Source organism: Chinchilla lanigera, unplaced genomic scaffold, assembly GCF_000276665.1.
Source record: "Chinchilla lanigera isolate Chin_1 unplaced genomic scaffold, ChiLan1.0 scaffold00002, whole genome shotgun sequence".
NCBI lineage: Eukaryota > Metazoa > Chordata > Mammalia > Rodentia > Chinchillidae > Chinchilla > Chinchilla lanigera.
In genome coordinates, this window is record NW_004955403.1 from 7,902,167 (window position 1) to 7,924,540 (window position 22,374).

General features: G+C 44.2%; 1 protein-coding gene across 4 annotated transcripts in view; it reads right to left on the reverse strand.

Annotated features, from left to right (window-relative positions):
- The window catches only part of Myo1b (myosin IB), a 140,400-nt gene that overhangs the window by 76,109 nt on the left and 41,917 nt on the right, over positions 1 to 22,374 (reverse strand). For 3 of the 4 annotated variants that reach the window (XM_005373287.2, XM_005373288.2, XM_005373291.2), the window contains exon 4: positions 2,545 to 2,639. In XM_005373287.2, coding sequence (XP_005373344.2) covers positions 2,545 to 2,639 — 95 coding nt within the window. Of the gene's footprint in view, positions 1 to 2,544; positions 2,640 to 3,771; positions 3,828 to 22,374 lie in introns of those variants that run through there. The other variant, XM_013512219.1, reaches the window with a different exon arrangement.

Here is a 22,374-nt window from a genome sequence, read left to right on the forward strand (position 1 = left end):
GCTCTATTCACCTTAGAGTCCAAGGACAAGTTAAAATCACAGGCAAATTTGAAGCAATTTTTCCACCAGATTCCAAAAGGAAATAAAAGCAGAAAAAGATAGGAACAAGTTGACAAGACAGGTGTCTCCATGGGGACTGAGTGGCAAAAAGTGCTGCTGAGATGAGACAAAAAGTAGAAAGACCCATGGAGGAGCGGATCCCCACAGTGCTGCTAAGTCTGGATGTAAAGGCAGCAGCTGTCGGGCGCTGTCCCACCTCCCAGACCTGCAGGGTTCAGGGACAGAATGGACATCCAAGGCGTGCAAGGCTACAGTTCACTGTGAGATGCAGGGAGCACAGCAGCTCAAACACAAGACAGATGCCTTCAGTGAGCCCCAGACAATGTGACTCAAGGTATGGCCCAAGATGGCCAATCCATGGACTGCTCCTCATCACACATGAGGCTGGGCTTTTAGAAGCTGTGGTAGCAATTTGATAGTCTGCTGAAATTAAGTAAAATACTGGAGCTTGTTATTTGCTTGTCTTGTGTTTATTTTGCTGCTATCAAACAGCAACAGATGTGGGGCACCTTGGTGCTTCTCCCCAGGACCTATGAAGCAGTCGCTTCGCATCCCAGTACCCTCTTCCTCCCTCTGGCCTGAAGCAGCACCTGTCCTGGTGCTCCAACAGCACAGGGCCTGGGGGCAGCATTCAGCCTCCAGCTTGTGACAGAGGGCACAGGGGCCCCGGGAGGGCTGCATCAGGGGAGCAGATGGGGAGAAAAGGGTTCCAAGCGGTGACTGGGGCATTCAATCCTATGAACAGGAGTCACTGAGCAGAAAAGCAAGAGAAAACTATGCAAAAATGAGAACAAGCACTGTGAATTAGTTTGGCCAGAGCAATGAGGTGTTTTGTTTTTCTCCCCCTTACAAAGTGTGAATGGCAACACTCCAAAGCAGCGCCCGCCCCCTCCTCCCCTGAGTTTTTCATAAGAGAGCGGCAGGAACACACAGCAGCTAACAGATCTGAGAAGAAGCACGCCGGACAGCAACAAGAGCATCCACGGTACAAACAAGCGCTAGTCAGAATCACGCACACCAGCGACTGCAGCCCACACCTCACGACTCAGGAGCAAACCGATGCAGTGGGAACACCCTCCCAGAACCATGTGCATTAGTCATCGAGAAGATGGGGCAGAAAACCTGAAGGATTTCAGAAACTCGGGAATCTTATCATCTCTTACATCACGTGAAAACAAAGTAAGAAGCTATGAGACATGGAGAGGTCGGCTTGGAGATGCAGTGAGACGGGGATGACGTCTCCTGACAGTACAAAATGTTCTCTGGTGAGAGACAGTTTTCCCGTGCCCTCCCTTTCCTTTCTTTCCTCTTAATTTTCAAAACCGTAATTAGGTGTTACCTCATAAAGTAACTCACTCTTACGTTACACAGCAAAAAGAAAGCACTGTATTAAAGGTGCAAGAGAATGTAAACGCACTCATATTTCAAATAGTTTTGTGTGGCTGGCCACCTTTTCTGTCAATCTGCATTCAGAGAAGCTAGGATCCTTCTAGAAATTAAATTCCTTTCACATGAAAGGACTGGCCAGACAAGGGAGAGTACAGCATTCTCCTAAGACGCCCCGGTCCCGTTAAAGCTCCTCCCAGTAAAAAGAGATGCAAACAGCCAAAGACTGGTTAACTGTGAAAGGGACGGGGCGGACAAGAGGAAAACAGAGTGAGCCGGCAGAAAGAAGCTGCCACGAAGAGTTCTCAAGAGAGACGAGGCAGGTGGCTTGCCCAACTCTTCGAGCAGACACACGAAGAAGGCCTGGTGTGAGACACAACCCCGAAGTAGTGCTGACGGAATGAGAAATGGATGTTTGAAATATAAGAAAAAAGAAATCATGATGACTTATCTTTCTAGCTTGACAACTATATTGGTCTCGCTTACTGAAAACACAAAGTTTGCTTATAGGAAGGTGCTTTCACCACAAAATGCTTTTCACCATATAACTCTTCCATGGGGAGGGGAGAGGAGGGGGGAGGAGAAGAAATCTCAATTGTAGGTATTAGAAGGAAAGTCAGGGATGCGGGTATCTTAAGCATTTTCTGGTGCTTCCTCTTATCTTTAGCAGGGCAAGGTGTGGCCCAGCCTGCGCTAACTGGAGTCAGCTGGCAGTCCTTGCGGGGAGCACACCAGCTCTGGCATCCTGCGGGGAAGGTAACCCTCAAAGCACAGAGAGCACACACTAGGGGGCTGGGGATTTAGCTCAGTGGAACAGCGCCTGCCTGGCAAGCACAAGGTCGTGAGTTCGAGTCCCAGTACGGGAAAAAAAAAACAAAAAAAAGAGAGCACACACTGGAAAGACCTAGAATCCAGCACAAGATTCCACCCTGGGGGGAGACCCCAACTGCCCCCGGGTCCTTCCCACGAGAGAGGAGGCAAGTGCCCCCAACCCCAACTACTGTCACCAGCATTTACATCAGCCATGAAGGCCGCACCTGTCCCTCTGTGCAGCATTTCCGTCCACAGGGAAGGTCAGCTTGCTCAGTGGCACCTCACCTGTTTTTCCTGCTCCGCTTTCCCCAGTAATGAGAATGCACTGGTCTTTGTCTTGATCTCGGAGGGATCTGTATGCCTCGTCTGACAGGGCAAAGCTGCAAGGGAAATGAAAAAGAGACCTTAGAACTCAGACCCTTGCCATGTGCGCATGCGGTGTAATGGGTTCTCTGAAGGCCACTCCAATGGGCCTTGGGCAGCAAGCAGGACACCACATTTTATTGTCTTCAAATTCTTAAAATAATCATAAATCCCGCCCACACGGCCCACATTATCTCATCACATGCATCATCTATGAACCGAAATGGCACTGATCTATTATACTCTACAGAGATGCTTTTACCTAATCCCCATGCTATCAGGGTGGCGCTTGGTAATAAGATCAGGTGATTCAGATAACCAAGGAGAAAATGCTGCATATCACATGACCACAATGGGACAATGTTGAGCTTTTCATGGAGTTTCAATACAATCAGGAAAAAGAAATCTTTCCAAACACTAGAAAAATGCTACCAAATTACACATAGCTGATGTTAACATCATGAAGCTAAATACAGAGCTATCACCTTTATAGTAAACAAGGGAAGCTGAGGTACACCGGCACTATTAGGTTTGCGTGGTTCTCCAGTCCCGGGCCCTGACCTCCTATCCGATCTTAGGATGACAGGGCACCCTCCCAAGGAGGCCAGACCAGTCCCCCGACCTTTCCCTTCTCAAAATGTGCTAATAACATCAATCTTGCTCTTCCAGCTATCTGAAAAGGACTTCTGACAACAGATAGTATACTTAGAAAAGGTAAAGTTCCTCTTTCAATTCATTCCTTCACAAGTACTTATGAAGCGTCCATCACGGGAACACAGATACAACTCCACATCTTTCATGAGTTCTCGGTCAAAAGTAAAGCAACAAACAGGAAATGTATTTAGTAAGTGAAGCCCAACAATAAAAACAAATGCAAAGCGCTGCCCAGCAAGACCAGGAGCTCACTGGGTCCTCCCAGAGGGGAAAGACTGAAGAGTGGAGCAGGGGGTGAAGGGGACATCATGGAAGGGAAGGGTGATGGGCATTTCTGTGTCTAGAGGGCAAGGCATCAGGCATGGACATGAGCAACATCCTACAGAGAGATGTACAATTCCAAGTTAAGGACAGAGGTGATCAGGAGCCAACCACAGGACACAAACAGGGCGGCAAGGTCAGACAGCAAGGAGAACCAAGAGCAGTAACACTCACCGGGTACCAGAACTGCTCCCACCTCCGCTGTGTCTAACCATTTTCCATCTCACAAGCCCAGCACAAAGCAACGACCCGACTCGCCAGGGCCACAGCCAGGGTGACACAATGGAGACAACTAAGCCCTGCTTTGACTACCGGTGCTCTGTATCATCAGGAGTCACCAGGGGCGGGGCACCAGTGACACAGCGTGGCATGAGGCAGGGAGACTGGCGGTGTCCTGAGGCCCGGGGACAACTCACATGTGGCCACCAGACCACGGCAGCTTTCCATGGTGGCAGGGACTGGGCTTCTCTTCAGAAGGCCTGTGGAGGTATTAATACCACTTTCTCAGGATTTAGCTCAGCAGCACAGCGCCTGCCTGGCAAGCGCAAGGTCGTGAGTTTGATTCCTGGTACTGGAGAAAAAAAAAAAAATACCACTTTCTCCACACCTTCAACCTGCCAGGTGATGAGAGAGGTGTCCTCACATTCATAACTGGATTCTGGGCGGAAAGGGGACAGTCCTGGGAGTGAACTCAAGGCTCTGGCATGGAGCTATATCCCTAGCCATTTTATTTTTTATTTTGAGACAGGGCCTCACCAGGTTGCCCAGACTGGGCTCAAACTTGTGATCCTCAGCCTCCCCTCAGAGTGCTATGATGACGTGTGCACCATCACACCTGGCTGAGATTCATATTCCATAGAGCTCTTCAAAGTACATGTTATCCTCCTCAAGAAAAATCTCCCTGAAAGGTTGATGGAGACCACTACAAAACAGCCCTGAGCGGGACTTAAATTAACCAATCGACTTTCCATGGTTACTTGTGACTCTGTCCAAGGCCTAGGCTCCTTGTCTGGAAATGAATGGCAGACTCATAGTAAGTGAATCTCTGAGAGTCACTAATCCCTACTAAAACCTGTAGTGATGATGAAAGCAGAAAGCTTCAAAGGATAAGACAAGATCACAGCCAAGGACACCTGGATCCATCTCAACTAGATAAAGACTGTAGCCTCAGACATTTCACTCCTGGGTGGATTAACTTAACCCTTAATAAGGAGACTTAGAGAAGTCCTTGAGTGGTTCCGCCCTTCTTGGGTACTCCCCTCCCTTCTTCTGACAACCAAATAAACATGGGCCACCCAGAGAAGGTCTTGGTCTTAGCCCTGAGAGAATCTTGAATTCTGAGAGAGGTCTTTGATCTTCCTGGAGCCCTGAGATCATTCCATTTGCCTCTTTTTATTTAGCGTTCACTGTAGGCTCCTTCAGGAGATTGTGGACCTGAACAGCCCACAATAACTAAGGGACATAATTAACCCAGTAAGAGCTGATGTGAGAACCTCATGCTCAGAAGGGTCATAACTGGACTCCAGAAATACTATGAACCCCACCACGTCCTCCCACAGTGTTGTTATAGTGTATCTTACCTTCCAGCTGGATTACTGTGAACCCCTATAGGAGACCCGCCCCTCACCAGACATCTTGTCCCACATCAATGTGGCTTTTCATGTAACAAGGAATCTCTGAGTGTATCTGATGAGTGAGTATATGAATAAAGAAGGACAGACCAACAGGAAATGTAGTGACAATATCTGACACTCAGGGTCTCTTGCAAGTAACAGTGGTTACTTGTTCGTTCTTGCTTATTCATCTAAACAGTGCCCGTGGTAGAGGCCGATGGCCTCTGATTACCAGGTGGAAGCATGTACCCCCACCTCATGCATTGGGAAATGTGGGAGCAGAAGAGCTCTGGCTCACTGGGCCACAGATTCACAACTCACTTGCTCCATCACTGTTAGCAAGTCACTGGCCCTTGGCCGAACTTCACTTCACATACAGAACGGGAGGATGTAGCCAACTATGAGCATAAAGGAAAAACGTATGAAGATGCTCTGAAAGTGTCAACCCCCAAATAAATGTCACAACAGCTTTGTGTTACTGGCTCTCTTCTTACCTCCTACCAGAATATAAGCTCCTCTAAGGAAGAGGCTTCCTATCCTAGTAATCTCCACCCACAGAGCTATACGCATGAAATATAATCAACACCAAATTAGGGGTGAACGGATGGATGGATTCTCTCCAAGTAAGGGCAGAGCCACTTACAGGAGTGAGTGCCAAGAAGCACGGTAAACATGTGAAGTTGATCTCTTCTAAGACCCTCCTACGGGGAAGGAAAGCATTGCTTGGGTTGTTCTAATTAGCCTTCCTCCCACTTTGCCAACTTCCTAGTTCAGAGATGCCATTTCAGTACCATCTGCATTAAGCTGTGCAGAAAAGCACATTACCACTGAGTTCTTTGTGGACTGTTTGGTACAGGCCAAGGTCTGTGTTCCTGGGGCTGCAGTTTACCTCTGTATTTACACCAGATCCAAAGCAATGGAAAATTACTTCAAACCTGAACAACCCTACAGGACATGTACACACACTGATAACACAGAGAGAACGCCGAATGACCCTGCATGTGTTTATCATAACTCAAACACCGAAGTTGAACACTTTATTTTTTCTTGTCTGTCCAGACAGAAATGTAGTCATCCCTTGGCAACCACGGGGGCTGGATCCAGCATCTTCCCCCATCCCCACCCCATTCCCCTGGAGACCAAAAATCAGCGAATGCTTAAGCCCTTCTGTAAAATGGCTTAGTACACAACGCATCCTCCTGGATACCTTAGGCAATCTCTGGATGACTCATAATACCTAATACAATGGAAATGCTACATTAACAGTTGCTACATCCACCACTTAGTGCACAGAGACTGCGGATATTTAGCACAGTATTTTTCCCTAGTATTTTCGACCCAAGGTTGGCTGAGTTCCTGGATACAGAGGGCCAACTGCACTGAACTGTCTGTCTCCAAAGACAGGGCCCGCCGCATCTCGTGGAGAGATGTTCTCAGTAGAAGACAAGGGCTAAAAGAGATTTATTCTTGCAGGACTCTGGAGAGCCACTGATTTCCAACTGACATGAAAATCCACCAATTAAAGCCCTTGGGCCCTGGGAAACCTCAACTGCTTTTCTGATTCACTGTCAAAGGGAGGTAAAAGTCCTCACACCAACTTCTTACCAACCCAGAACATCACTTTGCTTTTTGGTTTTTTAAATTTGCCCATGAGAGGGTCCCAAGGAACCGAAGCCCCCTCTAGATCTTGCCTGTCTCCCTCCCTGGCAACATGAGCTGTAGCCAGGCTGAAGGCCAGTGTTTATATCTATAAACTGAAACCACATGCCAGTCCTCCAAACCCCTCTGTAATTAAGGAATCTAAATAAATCTTTAGAGAAGTTGTTAGTTGAAACCAGTTGTGACCCATATGCTTCTCGTTATTTTGTGACCATGTCAGCATTGTTATTTACCACACACAGAAATAAACGGTTAATTATAATACGAGGACGATAGCGTCAGGGGGTAAGCATGATTTCGGGCCCGCCACATCAAGCGCGCTGTTTGATCTGCTTCATCTGTCCTCTCGGTGAGCCCTGGGACTAGGGGCAGCCTGGGCTGTCTGTGTGGCCCCCGTCAGCTCCAGATCAGCTACACGGCTGCTCCATGGCAGCTAAACTTCGCAAGCACCAAGTACGTCCGCAGCACATTTCCAAACAGCTGCCTCTCTCCTTTCAGGCTCCGGGAGGCTGGTGAGGAGCTCTCTGTTATTTTCTGCCATGGTGGAATGTGGGGTTGCACGTTCACAACTGCCCAGCTGGTATTTATGTTCCTCTGGCATCTTCCTCTGCCCACAGTGTTCATCACAGTGGCTCCGCTTCCATGGTCACCAGGGCAGTGGCAGGGTTCTCCTCCCAGCCCCATGTTCTCCACCCTGCCATTTCCTTGCTAAGTTTGTTTCCCTCTAATGCAAAGCACAGCTGTCTGCCACACCAGATGCATCACCCGCCACCACTACTGAGAGCTTCCGCTCTCCTGAGCACAGCCCTGTTTCAGTCTCTCTGGCTCTGCCCCAGAGAAATCATCCTCCAAAGCATGACTGAGGACCAGTAGTGGGGTCTCTGTTGGCCAAAGTGTTTAGTAGGAAAAAAAAAATCCCAGGAACATATCTAAACAGGCAACTGGTAACACCCCTTTGTTTCCAATGTTTTTCTTCTAAAGCTCTCAAAATGACATTCTTTTCATACAACCCTGAATCCTAAAGTACTTTCAACTCACACCAGGGAAATTCCCCTTCTGAAGGCAACCCTCTTGAAATAGCTCAGTCTCAAATTTCTCATCTACAACTGAGATTTACAAATCTTGGTCATTTCTCTTCCTTTTTAGCTCTAAAATTAAGTAGTTCTAAACTAAGTAACCAAAAAGAGGGTGTGTTTAAAAAGAAAAACCTAAGCTACTCATGCTTCCCTAATTCTAAGTCCATACTGAACCAAACCAAGGGCTAAGAGAGTCCGCAAAATGGACGGACGGATGGGAGAGGAGGAGAAGGAGATGCCTGGAGTGGCTTTTTCATTTGTCTTATGAGGAGAACCATTCTGTGAGCCCTCCTTGTGCAGTTTTTTTGTAGCTATCACTACATCTTACAATTGCCTCACATTCTTAATTGACAAACATTAGCCCACATGGAAACCATAGGCGTATTATTCCGTGTGATGCCCTTACACCAGACTTTCGTGCTATCTTACCTTAGGGAAAACTTCAGGAAGCCAAAGTCTTCAGTTATTTGTGCTTTTATCCTGGAAAGCATTCTAGCCTTTGTTCTAGAGGCAAGGCAAATTCACTTATTTACCCAATACAGCTATCTCCTCACAGCCAGCACACTTTGCAACATTCCTAAGGATCCAAGCTTCAGAGCAAGGAGAGAGAATCAAAGTAAGTCTTTTCCAAAATAAGCAACTGTGGGCAAAATGTATACCATGAATAATGACCTAAGAAGAGAATGTGAACGCAAGCATACAGAAGGAGCCATGGACAATGGACATTATATGGACTTAAAGGGTTTCAAGGTTTCTACACTTTATATAAAGTGGTGCAACACTAACTTTGTATATTCTGAAAAGTTAAAGAGATATATAATAATTCCTGTAACAACTACCACAAGAACAACGCAAAGAGCTATAGCCAAAATAATGAAAAAAAATTTAAATGGAGTCATAAAAAATTCAAATAATCCAAAAGAGGGCAAGAAATGAGGAACAAAAGTAGAGGGACAGACAGAAAATAAATAAGTAGGAAACTAAGCCAATAGTGTAAAAAAAAGAAAAAAAAAACACTAAATGTTAATGGACCAAAAAAAAGTTAAAAGGCAAAGCATGTTAGAATGGATATAAAAGCAAGATTCACATATATATATTATATATATATATATATATATAATATATATATACACACACACACACACACCCCTCTATACATTTATATATACACATTTACACCTACAGGAGTCACATTTGAAATATACCACACAGAAACTGATTTAAAAAGGAAAAAAAACAGGCACTATACTTTTCTTTTTATACATCTAAACCCAAAGAAATCCTAACAAAAGAAAGATGCTATGCTAGGGCTTAACATATATCAGACTGCAGGGTAGAATTATCTTAAAAATTATCTATTATTTTTGCAAGAATATTTCATTGACATTTAATTTTTCACATCTTGCACACATAAGTAGTCGCTGCCTTTTTTAGGCTAGAACACTGGAAAAGGCTGTTTCCTGTCAGCTACACAATTGTAGCAATGTCATCCTGAACGAACCATGTTAAGATGATGTTTGTTCTGGAATAGCAAAATCATAAAGCATCAAGTAAAAGCTCAAAAGTCAGGGTTTCAGGACACATAACAAGTTTCTTCATTCTTTGGAGCCATACCAGCTTTCAAAAACTGACCCCACACACTGGTCTATCTCATAGACCTGGTCAACCTCAACGTACATTAGGGCTCTCGTACTTTTTAAATAGATCACTCAAAAAAGTACATCTTGACACTCAAATGTCACCATTAAAAAAGGATAAAAGTCATAGTATTTGAATATTTTAACTATAAATATATATATATATATATATATATATATAGGTTCACATTTTATAACATTTCAAGAAATGTCAGAAATTCCTGCACAATTAGATAAGAAACTCCTCTACTTCACTGTTAGATTTAATAGGCAAAGCTTTTTATTTGAAAAATTTCCCATTCTAGTTAGAGAATATAATCTATAAACTTACAGGGAAGTCTTCTGAGATTTTAAAAGTTTTATTTATAAACCTTGTGTGCCTGACTACTGTATTATCAAAGTTATAATGGAGATCCTCAGGCTTGCCCGGCCTCAAGTCCACAGCTGAGAGTTACTCCCTGGAAGTACTTTAAGAAGCTTTTCTGTTCCTGGATTTGTAGGAAGGTAGACTGAACAAGAAGGCAACTCCTTTTTGAAGGTGGACTGCAAAACACCAGGTATTACACACAGGCATTAGGAAGTAGAGACTTAAGTTATCCCAGGAAGGAAAAGAACTGAGTTTAAGATCGGAAAACAGCTTGGAGGAAACATCTGCCTTGGGGCCTGGAAGCTGCTCTTTGGAATTTCACAGTAATCCCCTGAGCAGCTGAGGACTTCCTTCTGAAAACTTCAGCTGCTTCAAAGAAAACAGCATCCACAAAAGGCCGAGGCAGGAACAAACCAGCACAGAGGGAAAGTCCTCTGCTCTGAGGTGGAGGCGGCATCCTGCCTGGGCTTGGCAGGAGGTCAAAAGCAGAGACTAACTCCACTTCCTGACGGGCCTTGCTACCAAGGGCCTTATCTCACCAATTAATAAAATGGGATGGCTTCCCAGGTCCGCAGCTTGACTGGATCCCTTCATAAGGCAAAGAAAAGTAGGTGGGGCAAGCCAAGGTCATCCACAAGGGCACATCTCCCCCGGTGTGCCACAGGAGGGACTGACTTGGGAGCACCTAGCAACAAGGCCAAGAGGAGCTGTCCTGGAAAGGCTTTGAATCTAACAAGAAAAACCCCTAAAGACATCTACAAAAGGCAAACACGACTTTTGCGGAGAGAAACATATCACACAAAGCAGCAAAACCTGAACCCCAGAGCACGGGCAAGTACAAGAGGCTGGAGGAAGCAGACAGCCAGGAGGAAATTAGGTTATTTCCCTGTCCAGAAATAAAAAAAACACACCTGATTTGGAGAAAAGAATACAGAGACAATGGGGCTCTTAATTCAAATTCAGTAAGCCCTCAAGGTATTTTTAGTATCTCTTGCAACAAAAGAATTCCAACAATCATCTTTCATTACCTAGCTGTCATTAAAATAATTAAGCAGCGTCCACAAGAACAGCTTTTCCAGTGCCAGGTAAGTACAATTTAAACTAACTTCTTACACAAACGTTCCAAAACGTTTCCTCTGGCCAAACGTGTCGTTTTAATTAATTTCACAGTCCATTTTTAGGACTTTAATAGAGTCAACTAAGTCCTGGAAACACTTAACCAGGAAAAGTTATTCCACAGACCTTCTTAATCACCCGTAGGACTCAGAGCTCAACTGATGGTTGCGCTGATTAAAGTAAAAAGAATGATTTCAAGTTCTCCAAATGCTAACATTTCTCACAGATGTCCCTTACTGATTTGAAGCCCCTTTAAAAGGACTTCCTTATATGCCAACTTGTACACTGATAAGAGAAAAATTCTGAGATGTGCTAAATTTAATTAGAAGGGCCAGAGGGTGGGACAGATAAGAGAAGATCATCAGCTAACAGCTGCCAGCCAAAGCACAGTAAACTACTCTACGTTCCTGAGCGTAGGGCCAAACCTGGAGTCAAGCCCCGGCCCACCAGGCATTGCAGGCATCTCTTACATCCACAGGTACTTCTCCTTCTGGACCGTCCTGTCCCTGAACTGCCGTGCAACCCTTCTCTCTCGTCTATAACCAGTGTACACGCAATGTACACGACGTGTGCTTTCCCTCCTCAAATTTTCATTACAAAAATGTTCTTGGCTTGCAGCTCCCACGGACCTGTTTCCAACCACTCATTAGCTGAGCAGCTGGTAAATGTGGGAACTTGTCCCAAGATGGGTCCTTTTCTGGCTCCCTCTGGAAGGCCTCCATGAAGCCTTTTATTTCCAAGACTCCCCCAGACTCACTCAGGAGTCACGGTGTAGCGGTGTCTTCTGCTTTGTTTAACTCTGAAATGCATATTCTAATCTAAGTGACTGCTCATCCACTTCTCAAACAGACCCTGCAGTAAAAGGAGCCTTTCAGGCTGACAACATTCAAATGTAAACCACTCTGCGCCATTTAAGTCTGATGGTCCCAAGCACCTGCCAGGAACACCGGATGCAGTGTGGACATCACAGCTCCCGTCCTAGAAGGAGGACACAGGACAGCCATGCATGGCAGAAAGCACCTTGTGTGGCACCGCATGCTACAGAGGTACAGAGAGATCTGGCCATGGGCATCCCAGACACACTGGGTGGAGACCTACGTGGAGTGGGAACTTGGACCCCCAAGTACACACCACTTCGCTTGTTAAAAATGCGTAAAGAAAAGGAAGCGCGGTAGTAAAAAGTTACCTTTTCATGCTTTCACTTGTGCGTTAAGCTTCCTGGAACTGTGCAGGGGATGTTTACAGGAGGCCTGCCCAGTGTTTGAAGTACAGAAGGTGCTCAAGAAAAGAAAGGCCAGACAAGGCTGAAGCTGGGAGTTTCAATCAAGGTCCCAAATCTACTCCCATGGGAGAATAGGTCAGCAGCCACTTCATACAGTAGCTGCAAAATTCAGTTAAATCAGACACTAACACAATGCTGCAGTATAAAGAGATACACACATGTACATGCATACATACACACAGAGACCACGGTGTGTCTGCTACAGAATGTCTGGGTTTGCATATTACTGGGGAGAAAGGAAAATGGACTCACAAAGTCTAATGATGATGATGATGGTGAGAACCACAGCAGAGTCCTCCTGGTTAAAAGCTGTATTTACCTAATACAGTAAAAGAGGAAACAATTCTGGAAATACTTTGTTAGGCAAGGGAACACAAGGGGTAGCGGCCCTCTACTCCAGCAGCACAGTCCAGAAAAATTATTACTAAGTAGGTAATAACGTGATCACATGAGGACAACTCACCTCATCTATGTAGCTGACTGAAAAAAATCAACTCTTCCCTAAAGCATGAAAGGGATACTAAAACCAGGAAAAAGAGTTTTTGGATTAAAATTTTGTTTTTCTTCTTTGATCCAGGCACCCAATACCTTTCAAATCCACTCTTCCTCCCACGGCCAGCTCAGCTGCTGCCGTAGCAGAACTCTTTAGTAATCTTTCTGTGTGGTTTCCTATATCCTAGCAAGACAACGTCAAGCCATCCTGATACAACATTGTTGAAATGTAGTAATTTTTTTCATCACCACAACCCTCCCTCTATTTCTCATCTTGTTCTCACTACAGCCAGATTTAACTTTTTGCTTTCAGGCATTTCTCTGCCAAAACCTGTTACAGCTCAAAGCCAAGCTGCATCAGTTCTGTCTCCCACAACCATGGCTCGAAGAGTACTCCGGTGTTAAGTAGAATGCACTGTTCTGCTCAGGCACCAGAGAGGTCCTGGCAGCATGTCGAGGACATCCTGGACCAGTGATGGTGACTTTCAATGATACCAACGCCCTCTGCAGCACACATGCTACAGGTTCACTACCACTGTCCTAGGGCCGTCATGACTGGAAGGGTGTGATCTGTAGATGGCCCGGGGTCTCCCTTCTCCTACTCCCAGGGTTTAATATCTACTCTCCAAATAAAGATTGCAAATTCAGGACACAGACTCACTACAGAAACCCTTTCTCAAGAGTTCCAGATAGAAAACAAGTTTCATTATGACACTGCCAAATCCATGCCTTAATTTTAAGGAGAAAATCAGTTCCTTGGAACAGGGGGTAGGGTGGGGGTTGACAGAACTGTGATTCAGATCATTGAGAAAGAGGCTCCCTCAGAGGTGAGCAGGATCGGTTTCTCTGAGAGGACCATGTATAGTCAACACAGGACTTCTCACGTAGACATGTCTTCCAGAGGCTTCTCATTACCCTGAGGGAAGGAGATCAAAAATAAGGTCTGTTCCTCACATTATCTGGTTTCTATTTTTAGGTTTCCTGGGGGAAAAAATGCTAAAGTATTTGCATATGAAAAACAGCTTCCCAGTGGCCAGGTGAGAATGAGTGTGTTCGTCACTTTGTGTAGCCCAGACAAAATATGCGGGAAAGTGAACTTAGAGGAAGAAAGGTTTATTTCCATTGGCTGTTTCTGAAACATTAAGCAGTCTGATTCCATTGCTGTGGGCCTGAGGTGAAGTGGTGGACAGGCAGAATAGAGCAAAGCTGCTCATCTCCTGGAAGCTGAGAAGTAGACAGAGGGAAACAACCAGAGCCCACAAGTATAGATCGACTTTCTCCTTTATCCCATCAACCCACGGGACAGTGCCGCCCACGTTCAGGGTGGGTCTCCTCCTTTGGTTTGCTGTCCCACATGCCAATCATCTGTGGGAACATCCCTGCAGACACACACAGAAGTGTGCTTTACTGACTGCTGTAGATACTTCTTAATCCAACCAAGTTGACAACCAAGATCAACCATCAGTATGAGTAAACCAAAAGCAGAGTTAACCACTCTGCCTGCAGCTGTCCTCCTTCCTGAGCTATCTTAAAACAAGAACAGGTTCTTTCCTCCTTTTCACGTTTCCATGGCTTCCCAACCCTCCTCCGGAGCCTGTCCAGGGACAATTAGCAATGTCTGGAGTTCTACTACTGCTGGGGAAGACTGGTGGTGCCGCACAGGAAGTGCCCTGATGCAGAGGGTTTCCAACAACGCTTGCATGGCTCCATCCCACAGCAAGTGCAGCTCCAAAACGAACCCAATACACACACTCCAATCACCTGCGGGAAAGATTCTGAGCTCACACCATGTCTGCAAAGCAGTCAGTAAAAGCCACATAGTGGTTTACACGGACATTTGAGCGAAAAGCAGCACTTGCATCTGGAAGTAGGTGGTTAATATTCATGGCTGCATGTGCGCAGGAGAAAAAGCACTGTATAAAATACCCTGGCCTTGAAGACCACTGAACTTTCAGAAACTACCCAGCCACTTACACCAACATTACTAATTCGAAAATAAAGGAAATCCTGAAAACTAGCAAGGATCCTCGAGGAACAGTGGGGTATAGATGGGATCCTGGATGAGGGCAGACTTGGATGTTGACGCACCCTGGAGGCACACCCAGCGCCTCTGGAAGCTGTGCTGAGGACCCACTTAGGCCTTTACTGCAGAACACAGGCTCAATGCAAGCTTTTCTCTTTAACAGGAAAGCTCCCCTTTATGTATCTCCACAGATTTCCGGACAAGCAGAGAGGTCAAACCTAGGCAAGTTACTCTCATGCAGAAGCCCTGTAATGGTTGAGACGGTGTGTCAACTTGAGAAGTTTAGAGGTTTAACTAGGTGACTCAGCAGGGGGCCAGAGGCCTCCCCTGTAATCATCCTGAGCCTGTGCAAGAGGAAGGCAAGGGAGCTGCTGTGGCTGGTGGCCTGCTCACAATATAAGGGAGGAAAAGAGGCTTGCTTTCTCCACGCTTTTGCTCTTGTTGCTTTTGCTGTCTTCTGCTGCCTTGAACTGTTGCCCCTGTGCCACCCCATCTTGCCTTGGAGCCAGCTAATTATGGACTGAAACCTCCACAAACTGTGAGCTAAATAAACCCTTCCTTCCTTAATTTTAGGTGTCAGGTATTTTAGCAATGAGAGAAAAGTAACCAATACAACCCCATTTTAAGGAGCTCCATTTCTCACTTGTGTATCAGGAACGCTACGCAAGCCAAACCCTTGCTATGGCTGGCCAGCCTTCTAGCTTTCTGGCCCATGTCCCTTGAACGTCACCCTAGAAGTCCCCCGCTTATTTCCCTACAAAATGCAATGTACACATCTCACTTCACCTCAGCATGTGGCATTATAAGTTAGGGAGAATTTTTGTTTACAGTCTCCCTCCAAATGCCTACCTAGCACAGTTCATGGAACATAGTATATGCTCAGAATCAATCATAACATCACCTATGCATGCAAAAGAACTGATAAAAGTAACCATAGCATTTCAAAGTCTATGTGTACTCACCCATTCTGGTTATTTATACATAACCAAATAAAGAAGAAATCAAAAGAAATGTTATTAAGGGCTTCATATATAACTGTACATTCATAGATTTAGAAAGAAAGAGCTCTATGGATTTTAAATTTTGGAAAAAAAGAAGTGAGCCTCTTTTTATACTCCAGCTAAAATTCGTTAGTTAGGTAAACTTTAGGATTAAGCAATTCTCCCTAATCGGAAGACAAAGGCAAATAGTCACATAAAATCTACTTTTTATTTATTTATTTTTTTTGAGACAGAGTCTTGCTATGCAGTTCAGCCTGGCCTTGAGCTCACTTAGTAGCCCAGGCTGGCCTCAAACTCGCAAGGATCTTCCTGTCTCAGCCTCCAGAGTGCTGAGATTACAGGCGTGTGCCACCACACCCAGCAGAACCCACTTTTTAAAGGCAGCCAAAATGTAGTTACGTCTGCACTACCAAGAGTCCAGGACCTTGCCTTCCTTTACCTAAGGGCAAAGGTAGCCACCGTCACCTTCAGAGCTGGCTCCTGAGGACATCTTGTTCCTACCTTTTCTACAGCCCCAGCTATGCCCTCTCTTCTCAAAAAAAAGTATAGTCACTTCTCTTAAATACAGTATCACTTTTACCTTCACTTTCTTCTTGGATCCTGAGGCCAACAGATATCAAGTACCCACCATCTGCCCGGAACTGTGCCCAGCGTGGGGGAGGAGACGGAGAGGGAAGTGATGCTGTCTCTGCTCCTCAAGCCTCAAGTTCAAGCCCCCCTCCCGCCGGTGCCCTTGCGCATCACCACCACAGCCTCCTTCCGGCTCCTCCAGGAGAAGACCTCCTCTGTCGATGGAGAGCTTGAATTCCTGTGTTCTGAATTAAGTTCAGAGCAGGTTTCTTCTGCACCACAGAAATCGCTGGGATGTGCAGAAGAGGGACACTCAAAAAAAAGGTTTATTGGATAAGGAACTAGTACATCTTCAAGGACACCACGCCTTAAATCTCTGAAATGAGAATCTCCAGGAGACCACCAAGGAAAGCTGCAGTGAGCTCTCTGCTCCTCACTTCTGAGACTGAATCCCACCACTCCAGTGCTGTGTCCCACAGAGGTCCAGAGGACCTGGGATGGAGCTTTCTATATGCCTGCAGCAGGCTTGGTGACAGGGAAGAAGGTCTACGAGATCTGGGACAGAAGCAAATCACCTCTGGAGATTTTCACACTGAACACTTATTGGAGGAAGACTTCTTCCAACTTTCATAAGCAACTAAGCAGGGAGTTTTATTTTTTATGTTTCTTTTATTTTATTTTTTAGTACTGGGAATCGAACTCAGGACTTTGCACTTGCCAGTCAAGTGCTTGTACCGATGAGCTATATCCTCAGCCCCAAGCAGGGAGTTTTAATCCCTAGAATTATTCTCTATCAGTAATTCTAACATTTTTGCTTAAGTAAGAACACACACACACGTGCATGCACACACACACATTATAACTACACTCTTCAAATTTGTATCTTTAAATACCCAAGACAAGAAAATCTCAAGCTCTGCAGTAGCTCTGCAGCCCCAAAGAACAGGTACCATCACTGTGCCTACAGAATCACCTGCTCACCACTAGCGACCCATTCCAGCAGAGGGAACTTGCTAGTCTTCTCAGGCTTTATGGTCTCCATCCCTCCAGAAATGAAGAGCTACCTACTCCAAACAAGTTTTGATTTGCTTTCTAAATTGCCATAAAATGGTAACACTTCAACCTACTACTCAGTGTATTTTGGATCTCACCTGAGCATGGTGGTACATACCTGTAATCCCAGCTACTCAGAAGGCTGAGGCAGGATGATCACTTGAGCCCTGGACTTTGAAGTTATCCTGGTTAATAAGAGATTATCCCACCACCACCAAATAGTTGAAATTAAGGACCTGCCCTTTATTGTCAATGGGGTATGTACGCTGTAGACCACAGATGGTGAACTTTTTAGAGATTTCAATGATATAAACAGCCCCATGGGCCATAGGTTTGCCACCACTGCTAGATCCTTATCAAAGACTCTAAATTTCCAAAGATCTGCATGCTCTTTATAGCTCAAAGCCAATTAAGAGAAAAAAGAAAACAAAGATACGTAACTGTCCTAGAGTTAGAGAGCACTGAAGGAAAAGCTGGATTCTATCTGCTGCTTGTATTTTTCAATCAAGCCAAGACATCACCAAGTCAGCCCTTGTCCCAGTGGTTCTCATCCTTGGATGCACACGGGAATCCCCAGGGGACCTCAGGACCTGCATCCCCACCCGACCCCGTACAGATTCTGAGGGATTCTGCAGCCAACAATGACAGCCACTGACTGAAATTTTGAATGCTGGTTTTCCCCTGCTTCTGCTTGTGACATAGGCAGCAACTATACAAAGTTCACCAGGGAAGTTCGGGGGGTACTGCTCACAATGGCATCCTTCACATCCGAAATCCCACAACAGAAATCTCTTTTACACCTAGAACTGGCAAGGAAAATCTTGTTTCCCTTGAGCAAGCGGTGCACTTTGATTTCACATGCAAAGAAATAACTTTGTAAGTGGTCTTTCCCTTTTTGCTTCCACTATCAGAGAGTGAAAAGTTCACTGCCAAAAGCTAGACAGGCTTCATAATATCAGCTTGCACTTGGGTCACATTAAGGTTACCTTTAACTTTTAAAAGCCACTTTTTAATTTTCCTATATTAACTGAGAATAAGTAAGCTGCCTCCAGTCAAGCAGGAATGTGAGAAAAAAGGATAACTAGTTAGAACAAAGAATGCAGGCAGTTATGACTAAAACTCATACATAACGGAGGGAAATTCACACATACACGGAGAGCTTTTGTTTTGGGGTGGAAGGGGAGAGGGGAGGGAGGACAGACGGACAGAATGGATCAGTGTGCCTCACGATATACAAGCCTTCTGCTAAGCAAAGAAAGACAATTTCCCAGAAGCCTTGTGCCTTCCTTTATTCACTTAAAAGTGTAACATTCAAAACTATTAACAGGAGTAGGAAAATTTCCTTTGTGTAGACGTACATGGATTTAGCAGAACTAAAAAGATTATGATTTAAAATTTACAGCACTGCTGAGTCAAGAGGAACTTCAAAAACATACTACTCTGACTCATGTTATGGAAACAGGAAATCTTAATGCATGACTAATGAGATGGATCCTCTATGTACTCAAATTATTTGCATATTTTTTGTATATTACTATGCTTTATCTTCTAATCCACTACCCAACCACCTGAAGCCTCCCCACCTCTCCTAGCATACCAATACTGTTCCCTTTCTTAACAAAAATTTTTTCTGTAATCTTTTCTAAAATTTCTGCTTTTTCATCTTCCATCTTTGATTTTGACTACATCTATATTTGGAAAAGAAAATTTAATTAACATTGTCCTTAACACAACTTTATAAACTCCTGAGTGTATCGGAAACTGACTTTTATTTATTCATCACCCATCTGGGAAGAGCTAGATCCAAAAAAATTAACATTGCACTGGCTTAAGTTTCAAAGCTAGTTAGAATCATTTTGCCAAAATTCTCAATAGATGAATGTATGATAAGTACAGAAGAGATCAGCATCTAATTTTCTAAAAAAAATACCAATAGACACACTGGTTCCAAGAAAATCAGTCATATGGGAACTGGACCAAAGAGAGATCTACTGCAACAAAACTATCAGCATCTAGATGCATCTTCAAATAATACTACAATATTAACTACTTCTGTAAACAAGAGCAAACAAATGTGATATTAATAAAACCTTCTGCTAGGGCCGGGGATGTAGCTCAGCGGCATAAGTGCTTGCCTGGCAAGCCTGAGGTCATGAGTTCAACTCCTGGTAATGGAGAAAAACCAAAAAAAAATCAAATAAAATAAAATAAAATAAAATAAAATAAAATAAAACCCTCTGCTCATAATAAACCAGAAATTTGCCATTGTTTGTGCTGAACATTAGCAGGAGAGAAAAGAAATAACAGAAACATGAGAAATGGGTGAATAGTTTAACTTCTGTAAAAATATAGTCAAGATTAAAATGGAATTACAGAAATGTACTATGACTACATATGTATGAAAAAAAGGCTCTGAAATACTTTAAGGTGACTATCGTTCTAAATCACATGACTAAATTGTTTAAATTCATGCAAAAGCTTGCTTAACATGCTACCGTGGGCTAAATTATTAAACAGTAACACTGACAGCTCTACCAGGACTGATGCTCTTACTAAATCCCATTCCAGTTACCGCTTCCTGAACACAGGGAAGACTACACTTCCCAGCAACCTTTGCAGCAAGATGGGCTCCCATGGCTGTGCTTGGCCAAGGAAGAGTCCTGACCAAGCTCCCCCCTTCACCTTCCACAGCAACCTTATGAGCACCATGTTCAGACATTACAAAGCAAGATAAAAGCAGTGGGGATACCCAAGCCCCATGTAGAAGAGAGCCATGTACCTCCTATCAGACTACGCTATTGGCGAGAACCAAACCTTCATCGTGGTAAGCCTTGCTTATTCCCCAAACCTCAGAGTACCTTATCCTAACACATTAGTCCCCTTGTCCTCCCCTACAAGCCCTCAAACACTGAAGACAGTAACCCTGACCTTCATCTACGACAGGGTAGGAATTTTGTTAGCAGTGAGCACATAATAACTGAACACTAAAAATAAGTATTTCTGAATACTTTTCATGCAACTTAAATGAGGCCAACAAAGGGAAGTGTAGGCATCTCAGGACATGTCCAAGATGAGCCACTAGTCCATGAATATAGAGCATCAGAATTTCTGTTAATATTTCCTCATTCATCACTTTTTTAGAAGTTTTAGTTGCTGCTCTTATGTATGTTTCATAAGGTACACAGACATTAGGACAGCGTTACCTGAAGGTAACTACAGACAAGCAACATCCTGGGTGGACTTCGAAGACTGCTGACCTTGAGCCAATAGACTGAGCATGATGCTTTGCCCTTGTGTAGAGATGCTCACTCTCATAAGGTCCAGCCCTCAGACAGGAAACCGTGAAATACACATGACGGTATATGATAAAGTACCACATGACTGCGACATAATGACAGCATGGACAGTATGTGTTACGACCACCAAGTGGCCTTCAGAGAAAAGGCTCCAAAAGGGAGTGGCCACCCTCCAGGCATCTTGAAAGACAGCAAGGCTTGGGTAAGCAGTGAGGCGGAAGGGGTAGGAATGAAAGGAACAGCAGGCAGGAAGGGGCGAGTGAAGTAAAGCTGAGAACTAAAAGCTGACTGCAAATCTATCAAACTAAATTTCCCTATTTTCACAGGCAGAATTTTACTTAGGACAGATTTGCAGTTTTAAAAAGGTCTACTCAAGATCAATGTCATATAATTCCAAAGAAATGGTAAAGTCACTAACGACAAGAAATGGCAAAGATTTTTAAAATTTTAAAATATATTCACGTCACCTCAATGACCCTGCAAGACAAAGTCTGGCGCTCGTCAGCACAGATATGACACTGGTAGAATGCAGGCTGCATTATGAGCAGGAAGCAAATGTTCAAAGCACCATATAACATTTTCTATTTGTTTTAGGAACAATGCCCGGCACAGACCCATACACATTTCCACGCTTCCTCCTTCCTTATAGTTTCACGCCAGGTAATGAGTAACCAGATAGCAGTGACTCACCCATATCACAACGTCTGAAACAGTGACATGTGTTCCTTTTATAATTTAGATCTTTAACATCTTTATACTTCAGTAACGTTTCACTTTAATACATTTCTAGGACCTTAGATCAGACTCTTCCATGTTGAATGTATTCTGCTATTTACATATGCAAAACACACAAGTCTGTGCTATTAATAATAGCCAAAGCAACTGCAAATACAAAAAGCAGCAGCAGCCCTACATGGCAACACGAAGGTAGCTGTATGAAGGTGAGAGTATGTCTTCTGAAAACAAAGCAATGGCTTAAAAACTAGCAATTCTTAAGGAAATGCTGAAGTGCCCTTCACAACCCATGTTTTATAAAAAGTACAGCAGATGGAAGTTTCCATGGACCCTTCCAACCTTAGGCCTCTGCATTCCCGTAGGTGGAAGTCCATCTCGGAAACCATCCAAATCCTCCCTTCCTTCACCTCCTTTCTTACTTTCTGCTACTGAGGTGGACTGAAGGGAAGAGATTTATAGAAAGGATACACACTCTAACTTTTTACACTGCACTAACACTTTGTGAAATTAGGTCAAGTTATCAATAAGGCTTAGGGTATTTATATTGTAACTGAGGATACTCTATTTAGACTTCACTCTGACCACCCACGGATCCAGCAGTTCAACATGAATTTCCAAAGGGGACAGCGTCATATGCAAAGCAGCGTATATCCTTGGTTGATGGCAGTGAACTGAAATCAGTTTATTTTGTATCAAATACCCTCCCTCTGATAACATTTATGATTCATCACTAATAGCAGTAAGAGGTTTTGCCATAAAACATACATGAATTAACATCTGTTTACACTTTCAACATTCCTTCATCACTCATTCATTAAAAAACTGAATTTACACACATACATATTTAGGCATATTTA